Consider the following 11,513-nt stretch of genomic DNA (forward strand, 5'->3'; position numbering starts at 1 on the left):
CACCCTCACTTTCTTCCTCCTCCCCCCTCCTCTCCCGCACCCTCACTAACACGTTCCTGGGGTAGTTATTGTCCCCATCGGTCGTAATATTGCTTGGTAATATCAGTGTTGACGTCAGAAAACCCCGTCTGATTCTCTGCATGTCTCTGCCTCTGTCTCTCTGTCTACCTATTTACCAAGGCCAAGGTTCTCCTTCTGTCTGCCTTCCTCTCTCTCTCTCTCTCTCTTTGTCTTCCCCCCCCTCTCTCTCTCTGTGTCTCTGAATCTCTCCTCTTATTGCAGTGTCACATCCACAAGAGACTGTGTACACGTTTGAACTGTTTATGTGCATCTCCCCTCTGTCTCTCTCTCTTTCGCTCTCTGTCTCTGTGTCTGTCTATATATCTATCTCTTTCCCATGTCTTTCTTCCCCTCTTTCTCTTTCTCTCTCTCTGTCTCTTTCTGTTTGTCTCTTTCTATCTGTCTCTGGTTCTTCGCCTCTCTCTCTATATATATATAATACATATATCTTCCTCCGTCCTTCTGTGCATCTGTCTCAGTCTATCTCCCTCCCTCTCTCTGTGTACCTCCCTTTGTTTGTTTCCACTTCTCCCTCCCTGTGTGTCTGCCTCCATTTCGGGTAGAGGATGTGGGGGCGGGTCCGTGGGAAGAGAGGCGTGCATCTGTGTTTATCTAGATGTGTTCACCAATCTCTCTCTCTCTCTCTCTCTCTCTCTCTCTCTGTCTCTCTCTCTCTCTCTCCAGGCTGACCATCCTACGGCTCGTCGAACCGCATCGTGCCAGTCCTATTCCCTGAACCGTGCAATTTTCTGGATGATAACCAAGCATACTGCTCCCCGTTCCCTCCACACACTTACCGTCACATTATTAGCCACCTGTCTAATTTCTCCAGGTCGAATGTCCGGACTTCGTGGCCGTATGATTTCCGTTCATTCACAGCCTCGGTCACTGTCTGTCTGTCTGTTTGCTTCGTCTTCGCGTGTCTGCTATGGGTACCTCTTTCCCTGTCTGTCTGTCTGTCTGTCTGTCTCTCTATCAAATCGACTGAAGAAATAAGCTTTTGAATGTTTCTATCGATGTAGCATTGTCCGAGCTACTCAAAGCAACTAACAGTACTCACAGATTCAATGTGTCAAGATATGTTCTTCATGCTATGAAGAGAAGGAGAAAAATGAAAATTCAGGATGTTAGATATAATGTCATTATGCTGTTGGCTATTATGATTTTTTTCGCTTCACCGTAACTATGGTTTGATGTTCCCTTGCTCATGGTGGAAGACGTCATATTGTGATAAGATTAGTGTTATTTGTCATTTGACAGCTTTAGTCCATCTCGTTGTTTTACGTATTGTCCAATGTATAACTTTGGATGTCAACGCCTCTAAATGCAGGGTGCGCGTGACAAACTTTTGTTTTGACCCTTACTGACCCCAGTCCTTTTGTATTGTGGCCCAAGGCCGATGTACATTAAAACGGTTCTGAGTTCTCTATCAAATCTCTAATAAATCTTTTTTTTTATTTTGGCTATCTAGTTTTCTTCGCAAAGCCATGATTATGCGGACATCATCTACAAAAAGTAAACATCCCTTTCAGGCATAAAACACAGTTATGTGATCACTGACGTTTTGAACCAGAGGCTTGACACTACAGGAATTTTAAGTGAGCTTTTAAGATTTAAAACAAATTATTCGCTTGCATTTGTTTATGAAATTGTCACCACTTAGTGATCACATTCTGAACGAACTTCTGATCATTTTCAAATTTGGTGAATGGTATACCTTGAGGCAGAGAAAGAACACACACACACACACACACACACACACACACTCTCTCTCTCTCTCTCTCTCTCTCCCTCCCCCCCTCTCTCTCTTTTTTTTTCATTGATGGCTTGATGTAAAAAAAAAAAAAGCGGTTGTAGCTTATTCCTTTTACCATTATGAAGTAAATCTTAACTTGACTTCACACACACACACACACACACACACACACACACACACACCTGACGCAGCTCCTCTTTGCTGACGTGGGTCTGCAGGCCGAAGATGGTGTGCGGGGCGTCACTGTACGTGATGACGCCGACACGCGTGCGGTCGCTGCCGATGTCAAGCAGGTCGATGACGTCACGCACAAACCTCAGCATGCGCTCCTCGAAGTGGTATTGCCAGATACTTCGCGAGGAGTCCAGCACGAAATAGATATCAGCCGGATGGTTGATGCAGTCTGGCCCACAGAAAGTGATGATAGATAATTAACAAATAGTACAGAGTAGTAACTCGCTCCATCCACAAAGTGTACAACTTCAAGTTAATGATGCTCACGCTACCGATTCAGCTAGCACACAGATAAACAAAAGGTACGTAGGAACAAACCCAGACACTTCCTCTAAACAGGAAGCACATGGCTTGTCCTTATACCGATGATAATATATATATATATATATATATATATATATATATATATATATATATATATATATATATATATATATACACATATATATACACTAGCCCCTTAAATGCTGCTGACTGGTATCTTCGTCGGTGAAAGGCTATCATCTCACTGTGATAAAAAGTGAGCGTGCATTTTTTCCTTTTCTGTGCTATATTATTACTTTTGTTCAGCACTTTAAAAGTAGAGACAAAAAGCAGTAAAGTCACTTCCGAGTTCATGCTGTCCTTATTGATCCCACGTTACCAAGGGGATCAGCAGGTATTATCATTTGCATCAGAAACAGATTCTAACAATGTGATTTGTTATGTCTAATTCTAATTCCCTTGCGTCGTGTTTTGGATGTACGCGCGAGCGCGCGCGTGTGTGTGTGTGTGCGCGTGTGTGGTTACCTATGAACATCGAACAAGCGATATACTCTCAGGTAATTACGCCCCCCTTGATTGCTGAACTTTGATGAAATTAATTTCAGCGTGGCCTGAATTTGAAGTTCAAGAGCTAATTTTGTGTACTTTTCATAGGTGAGATTGGCTTCAATGATTAAAAGTACCATGATTCCAAGAGACGAATAAAAAAAAATGGAACAGTAACCAATATCCTGACCTGTAACCGGATTCTATCACAGGTGGGGCAGCTAGCACCTGTTCGCTGACAAGTATCCTCGTCAGAAGCAGTAAAGAGTTTAATGAATTCATGAAACCATCATCGGCATCGTCAGAAACAAAAGTCATGAAATGTTAGTTTGATACCTTTCATCACAAAACATGTTACCATGCATCCAAAGTAAAAACAACAACAACAACAAAAGACAAAAACAAACAAACAAAAAAAACAAAAAACCAACTGTTAAGCTCTCAAGTGGTCCTTTTATGTGTGTGTTTTTTGCTGTTGTTTGTGTTTGTTTGTTTTCCATGGCAACAATCTTTAATTGCAGTGACCGAAACTGGCGACCGACTGTCACGTACAAGAATCAACTCATGTCAATAAGAGTCAAAGCACATGTACAAGGGTGGATCAAAACGTTATCGGCCTCACGAAGAAAGCCTGGCTGGATGAGCTGGACTCTTTCCTACCATTCAATCATTACAGTCTCCTATGATTCCAATGCACATTGTCCAGCGGTGTTCAAGCATTGTTATTCCTGTTTGGAAGAAGGGTCAAGTGGTCTTTGTTTTTTGCGTGAACCCTGAAATAAATAAATATGGCCACTCACCAGCCGTCTCGTCGTCGCCTTGCAGGGTGTCGATGATGTCGAAGGTGGATGTCGTAGCCTCGGTAGTGGTGGTGGTGGTGGTGGGAGTCGTCGTTGTCGTTGTCGTCGAAGTGGTCGTGGTTGGTTCTGTGGTGGTGGTTGTTGTGGTTGGTTCTGTGGTGGTGGTGGTGGTTGGCGTGGTGGTGGTGGTGGTTGGGGTGGTGGTGGTAGTGGTTGGGGTGGTGGTGGTGGTGGTTGGGGTGGTGGTGGTAGTGGTTGGGGTGGTTGTGGTGGTGGTTGGGGTGGTGGTGGTAGTAGTTGGGGTGGTGGTAGTGGTGGTTGGGGTGGTGGTAGTGGTGGTAGTCGTCGTAGTTGTGGTCGTCGTCGTGGATGGTAAAACTGTAAACAGAGAGACAGTTTCCGTTATGAAAGAACTGTACGAACGCTGGATACAAGATGATGCAAGATTATTTCATCATTTTACCCCTGTTGGGGCATGCATGATCTAAATATTGACATATTTTCCCGTATTTTGCTTACAAACTCAGAATATAAACAGCCCTTAAAAGCACATTAATCAGTGATGAAAAACAGATAAATAAACGACAATGTCATTAATTTTTGTAATCCATCCAATATTTATGAATTTTCCCACTTACAAACACACACACACACACACACACACACACACACACACACACACACACACACACACACACAAGCCATTCTCTTCTTTAATTTATCGTCCCATACAACTGCTAGTAAAAACACGTTACAGTCAGAACGAAATACGGCGAAGAGAGACTGACAGACAGACAGAAAGATAAACGTAAAGAGCTGGACAACGAAAAACAAAATGCACCTCGTCTTCTTTGTCTTCATTACATAGTGGACAAAATAAATCATTGTCAGTAGAGACAGAGAGAGAGAGAGAGAGAGAGAGAGAGAGAGAGAGAGAGAGATAAAGAAAGAGAGCAACAGGCGTAGGCAGACAGACAGACACAGAGACATAGACATAGATACAAATAACAGTCTCCTCATCTTTCAGGCAATGTGTATTTTGAAACTCTCTATTACGACAAACATTGTGCACTCCTATTTCATTGTTGCTAAGTATAGAATGTGGGAGATATTTGTGACTAGGAAAAGACCAGGTGTTTGAAACACACACACACACACACACACACACACACACATTAGCCATTTCATTTCCTCCAGATATATACACATATGTGTGTGTGCGTGTGTGTGTGTGTGTGTGTGTGTGTGTGTGTGTGTGTGTGCGCGCGCGCGCGCGCGCGTGTATGTGTGTGTTGTGTGTACACATACAGAAAGAGATATTTTTTTCACCATGTTACGTACTATCTAGCAATTTTCTTGTATTAATTTACGTCTATGTGTGCGCATGTGTGTGGGTGAGTGGACGGGTTTATGCTTGGGCGTGAGGATTGTGTAGAAGTCTTAACAGTTCTTGAACGCAGAGCAATCTTCTTTTAAAGCGATATTTTCGGAGAGAAAAAAAAACAAACGCGTGTGATTGGTAGTCACGATCAATGAGTTTGCCAGTCACGAAGTGACGAAGTAAGTACTAGTATAGACTTTTTGTTTCATCGTTATATATATTTCATTCTTTATATAATTACTTTCTTTCATTCTACATATATTTATTTCTCTCCCAAGCCTTGAGGGGAAAATAAGAAGAAAATAAGCAAACACCGTCTCCCCTCACTGACCTTGACACGTCCTGTCCACCAGCTGATCCCATCCCCACTCTCACCCCCACACCCGCCACTCCAACCGAACACCCTTCATCCGACTCCTCCCTACTCCCTCCACCCCTTCTATCCTCAACCTCTGCCTCCTTCTCCTCTCCTCCTCACCCTCACACGTCTTGTCCACCAGCTCATCCCATCCCCACTCTTACCCCCACACCCCCACTCCAACCGAACACCCTTCATCCGACTCCTCTCTACTCCCTCCACCCTTCTATCCTCAACTCTGCTCTTCTCTCCTCTCACCCACACGTCTTGTCACCAGCTGATCCATCCCACTCTAACCCCACACCACATCAACCGACACCTTCATCCGACTCCTCCTACTCCCTCCACCCCTTCTTCCTCAACCTCTGCTCCTCCTCTTCCTACCTCACGTCTTGTCCACATCATCCCATCCCCACTCTCACCCCCACACCCCCACTCCAACCGAACACCCTTCATCCGACTCCTCCCTACTCCCTCCACCCCTTCTATCCTCAACCTCTGCCTCCTTCTCCTCTCCTCCTCACCCTCACACGTCTTGTCCACCAGCTCATCCCATCCCCACTCTCACTCCACACCCCACTCCAACCGATCACCTCACCGACTCCTCCTACTCCTCACCCCTTCTATCCTCAACCTCTGCCTCCTTCTCCTCTCCTCCTCACCCTCACACGTCTTGTCCACCAGCTCATCCCATCCCCACTCTCACCCCCACACCCCCACTCCAACCGAACACCCTTCATCCGACTCCTCCCTACTCCCTCCTCCCCTTCTGTCCTCAACCTCTGCTTCCTTCTCCTCTCTTCCTGAACCTCACACGTCTTGTCCACCAGCTCATCCCATCCCCACTCTCACCCCCACACCCCCACTCCAACCGAACACCCTACACCCGACTCCTCCCTACTACCTCCACCCCTTCTATCCTCAACCTCTGCCTCCTTCTCCTCTCCTCCTCACCCTGACATGTCTTGTCCACCAGCTCATCCCATCCCCACTCTCACCCCCACACCCCACCCCCACTCCAACCGAACACCCTACACCCGACTCCTCCCTACTACCACCACCCCTTCTATCCTCAACCTCTGCCTCCTTCTCCTCTCCTCCTCACCCTCACACGTCTTGTCCACCAGCTCATCCCATCCCCACTCTCACCCCCACACCCCCACTCCAACCGAACACCCTACACCCGACTCCTCCCTACTACCACCACCCCTTCTATCCTCAGCCTCTGCCTCCCTCTCCTCTCCTCCTCACCCTCACACGTCTTGTCCACCAGCTCATCCCATCCCCACTCTCACCCCCACACCCCCACTCCAACCGAGCACCCTTCATCCGACTCCTCCCTACTCCCTCCACCCCTTCTATCCTCAACCTCTGCCTCCTTCTCCTCTCCTCCTCACCCTCACACGTCTTGTCCACCAGCTCATCCCATCCCCACTCTCACCCCCACACCCCCACTCCAACCGAACACCCTTCATCCGACTCCTCCCTACTCCCTCCACCCCTTCTATCCTCAACCTCTGCCTCCTCCTCTCCTCCTCACCCTGACATGTCTTGTCCACCAGCTCATCCCATCCCCACTCTCACCCCCACACCCCCACTCCAACCGAACACCCTTCATCCGACTCCTCCCTACTCCCTCCACCCCTTCTATCCTCAACCTCTGCCTCCTTCTCCTCTCCTCCTCACCCTGACATGTCTTGTCCACCAGCTCCGTCTTGATCTGCTGCAGGGCCTGGAAGTTGCTGACGTGGAAGACGAAGAGGTCGCTGGGCTGGGAGGCCATGGCGTGCAGCTGGGTCATGTTGACCCCGGTCCCCACGCCGATGGCGAACAGTGCCGTCCCCTGACCCCGCACCGCCGCCGCCATGGCCTCCGTCTCCTTGACCTTGCGCGAGGCGCCGTCCGTGATGACGATGAGCACGTGCGACACATTGCGGCGGCCGCCGTACTCCGGCCTGAACATGTTGTCCTTGACGTACTCCAGCGCCTCGTGCGTGTCCGTGTTGCCCCCTCGGAGCTTGATCTGTGGTTTGGGAGTGGGGGTGGGGGTTAGGGAACAGTGTTTCATGATGATGATCATGATGATAATGAGGAAGAGGAGGAGGATGGTGATGATGATGATGATGAAGATGATGGTGGTGATTATAGTGATGATGGTGAAAATGGTGATGATGAGGTTAATGAGGAGAGGAGTAGGATGAGGAAGAGAAGGATGGTGAAGATGAAGATGATGATGATGATGATGGTGGTGGTGGTGGTCGTGAAGGTGATGAGGAGAAGAAGGAGGAGGAGGATGGTGATCATGATGATGATGATGATGATGATGGTGATAATGATGATAATGATGGTGATGATGTTGTGGTGATGATGGTAATGAGGAGGAGGAGAGGACAAGGAGAGTGGTGTTGCCTATGCAGAGCTTGATCTGTTTTGGAGGTTGTGGGTGGGGGGCGAGGGGGGGCGGGCGGGGGGGGGGAGTTCAGGGAACAGTGTCTGATGGTGATAATGGTGATGAGGAGGAGGAGGTGGAGGAGGAAGAAGACCGGAGGAGTAGGGGGGTGTTGCCTCCATGAACCTGAATCTGTGCTTGTTTTCGTGTTTGTTTGTTTTTCTGGGAACAGTGTTTGATGACGGTGCTGATGGTGATGATGACGATGATGATGATATTGATGATGATGATGATGATGATGATGACGATGGTGATGCTGATAAGGAGAATGAGGAGGAGAGGAAGAGGAGGAGGGTGTTGCCTCCGCGGAGATTGCTGTGTGTGTGTGTGTGTGTGTGTGTGTGTGTGTGTGTGTGTGTGTGTGTGTGTTGGTTTTTTTTTTAAGGGAGCAGTGTTTGATGATGATGATGATGATGATGATGATGGTGGTGGTGGTGGTTGTGGTGGTGATTATGATGATGATAATGTTGATGGTGATGGTGATGATTATGGTGATGGTAGTAACACTACTACTATTGCAACTACTTCTACTTACAACAATGATAATAATAATGATGATGATAATAACAGTATCAACAATGATAATAATCAGAAAATTTTCAAAAAGATATAATGATGATGATGATGATAATAATGATAATAATAATAATAATGATAATAATAATAATAATATTAATAATAATAATAATAATAACAGCAAGGAGGAGGAGGAGGAGAAGGGGAAGAAGAAGAAGAGGAAGAAGAAGAAGAAGGACGCAGATTGGCGTTCACAGCGCACCTCCCAGGTAGGGAGGTCGTGAAAAAAAAAGTCAAAATAAAAATACAATGAAATGACAGAAAAGAAAGCGAAATAGTATTCCAACAGCAAAACAGAAGCAAGCAATTCATAAACGCGTATAGCTTTGCCTTTTCTTCTGAGAACATACCAGCTCTCTCTCTTTCACTCATGTGCACACACACACACACACACACACACACACACACACAAATTCGCGCGCGATCACACTCCTAACTTCCTTCTGCTTTCCCTCCCCCTACCCTCAATCCCCCACACCCACACCATCCCATCACCTACACACATCCACAACCACCCCCCCCCCCCCCCCCCACAATCACAAACCACATCAAGGCAGCTTCCCCACGCAAAAACAAAAACAACGAAAACTCACTACCGAAAAATAAAAAAAATAAAATGAAATTAACAAAATAAAATGACCAAACAACGAAAACTCACCTCCGACACCTTCTGCATGAGAAGCTTCTTGTCCATATACTGGTTGAGGCGGAACTCCAGATTGACCTCGTCGCTGAAGGTGATGGCCCCCACGCGGGTCCGGTTGATGCCTGGAGCGATGTCAAGCTCGCTCACGATGCCCTGAACGAAGGTGAGCACGTGGTCGTTGAAGTGTGTCTCCCAGATGGACGATGACACGTCCAACACGAAGACGACGTCCACTGGATGACTCCCGCACCCGGCAAGCGGCTTGGAGTCTGCCGTGTTGGTCGCCGTGATGAGGACAAGTGCCTGTGAACCAAGGCAATTCATGTTGGTTGCGTAAGTTTACAAGAACGCTGTAGTATCTCTGAAAGAAATATTGTAGCTGCCGTGTTGGTTGCCGTTAGGAGGACAAGTACCTGTGAACCAAGGCAATTTATGTTGTTTACAAGAAAATGTTGCCAAAAAATGTATCCTGCCCTTCAGGACCAGGTTTGGCCTCATCAGTCATCTCCGGATCCACAGCCACCGACCTTCCATCTGATATCTGAAGCCATGGTTATCTTCGAATTCGAAGGACGAACATCATCTTTCGCCAAAAGTTGCTTTCCATTTCTGCAATTTACTGACATGTAGTCGAAATGTACAGCCGAAATCAAGCAAATTAATAAAATCGGGGACATGTTTATTTTGTTCGAAAACTTTTTTCCAACATTGCTATTTCCTTAAATGTTTATGAACATTTGAAAATTGAAACAATCCGATAACTATTTTCAAATGGTTCCACAGCCTTTCATGGCCACCAGGGCAGTGAATTCCTATCCACTGTGTATCCAAAGTCATTCGGATGAGACGATAAACCGAGGTCCCGTGTGCAGCATGCACTCAGCGCACGTAAAAGAGCCCACGGCAACAACAGGGTTGTCTCTGGCAAAATTCTGTAGAAAAATCCACTTTGATAGGAAAAACAAATAAAACTGCAGGCAGGAAAAAAAAAAAAAATGGGTGGCGCTGTAGTGTATCGACGTGCTCTCCCTGGGGAGAGCAGCCCAAATTTCACACAGAGAAATCTGTTGTGATAAAAAGAACTACAAAATGCAAATACAAAAGAAATAGCTCGGCATGGGAAGGCAGGGACCAATCCTCTTCCTCTACAGTTTTAACCTTCCACAATCAAAGTCAGGTACCCATTTTCCCAATGACAACATCACCATGCCGGAACGGAGCCTGGAACCCTGACCACTGGTGTACAATGGACCTTGTCCAATGCCTCACCTACACTGCAACACCGCCTCTTTACAATGGCAACACCGCCTCTTTCCAATGGCAACACCGCCTCTTTACAATGGCTGTAATACCGACAAGAAAAACAAAGTTTGGACATAACACTGATTACAAACACACAACCGAGCAAACCTAACCTCTACAACTATCGCAAATCGGGTGCACTATAACATCGACATCAATGTGAAAATCAGGTACTGCTAATAAACCAATAGTATAAATCAGTTTGACGCGACATTAACAAATTAACAACAACAACAACAAAAACAAAAAACAAAACAAAAAAAAGCACGAAAGTCAGATCAAGCATAACCGTAAAAATAAAATAAAATAAAATAATTTTAAAAAAAAAAAATGAAAAAAAACCTCAAAAACCTGAAAACCCATCGTACCGCTATACAGATGATTGACCGCAGAGTGATCATGGTCGCACACTTCAAGACAACGTCAGCTTCACAAATGTTTTCAAGTCAAACAGTAGAAACCCTAGTCCCTCAGCTTCTGAACGAACTAAAAAACAGTTATTATTTTCGTCGTTGTTTGAAGCTGCTTCAGTTCGTGTTTGAACAATAGGACCCAAAAGCTTCTGTCACAAAAAAGAAACAGAAGCAAATGTTGAATAACATAAACAACCACGGATGTCTAGAACCTTTCGTCTTCACCTCAAACTGAAACGTAAGAGCGAGCTAGACAAACGAAACCACAACTGCGGTTCTTATTTATACACTAAAGCGCCGACCAGCAGCAAGAAAGATGTTCATTGATGAAGATGTGCAGGAAAATACGTCATCTTTGTTCGTCCCACTCAACACTTTCCCCAGAACCATTGAAGTTCTGTTCCTCTGTCGCCCACGCGCTACAAGTGAAAGAGGTTGAAAGTCCGTGGGACGGACACTGGGCTGGAGGTTGGGTCTGGGTTGTGAGCGATGGTAATCACCAGTGATACGGGATGACTGCCAGTTCATTCACCCCTTGACTGATAAACCTTCGCAAAAATGAGATCATGACTCTGAAAGTGCCGGTTCCACTCTTTAGTTTTCTTTTCAACGGTGTCACTGGTTTTTACTGAACAATGGCAGTACGTGCAGTCCCGAAGTGAATGAAGTTCAAACACAGAAGAAATGACTGACATCCCAACCTGTAAGTTCTGTCTTATCTCTGTAAG

General features: G+C 46.1%; 1 protein-coding gene across 1 annotated transcript in view; it reads right to left on the reverse strand.

Moving 5' to 3' along the window:
• Positions 1–11,169, reverse strand: part of LOC143297202 (matrilin-1-like) — an 18,787-nt gene extending 7,618 nt beyond the window's left edge. Inside the window, exons 1-5 of the mRNA XM_076609407.1 lie at positions 10,741–11,169; positions 9,083–9,373; positions 7,086–7,422; positions 3,661–4,038; positions 1,999–2,219 (exon numbers count right to left, since the gene is read on the reverse strand). Coding sequence (XP_076465522.1) covers positions 1,999–2,219; positions 3,661–4,038; positions 7,086–7,422; positions 9,083–9,373; positions 10,741–10,773 — 1,260 coding nt within the window. The 5' untranslated portion in view covers positions 10,774–11,169. The remainder of the gene's footprint in view (positions 1–1,998; positions 2,220–3,660; positions 4,039–7,085; positions 7,423–9,082; positions 9,374–10,740) is intronic.
• Positions 11,170–11,513: the final 344 nt, after the last annotated feature.

Source organism: Babylonia areolata, chromosome 22 (assembly GCF_041734735.1).
Source record: "Babylonia areolata isolate BAREFJ2019XMU chromosome 22, ASM4173473v1, whole genome shotgun sequence".
NCBI lineage: Eukaryota > Metazoa > Mollusca > Gastropoda > Neogastropoda > Buccinidae > Babylonia > Babylonia areolata.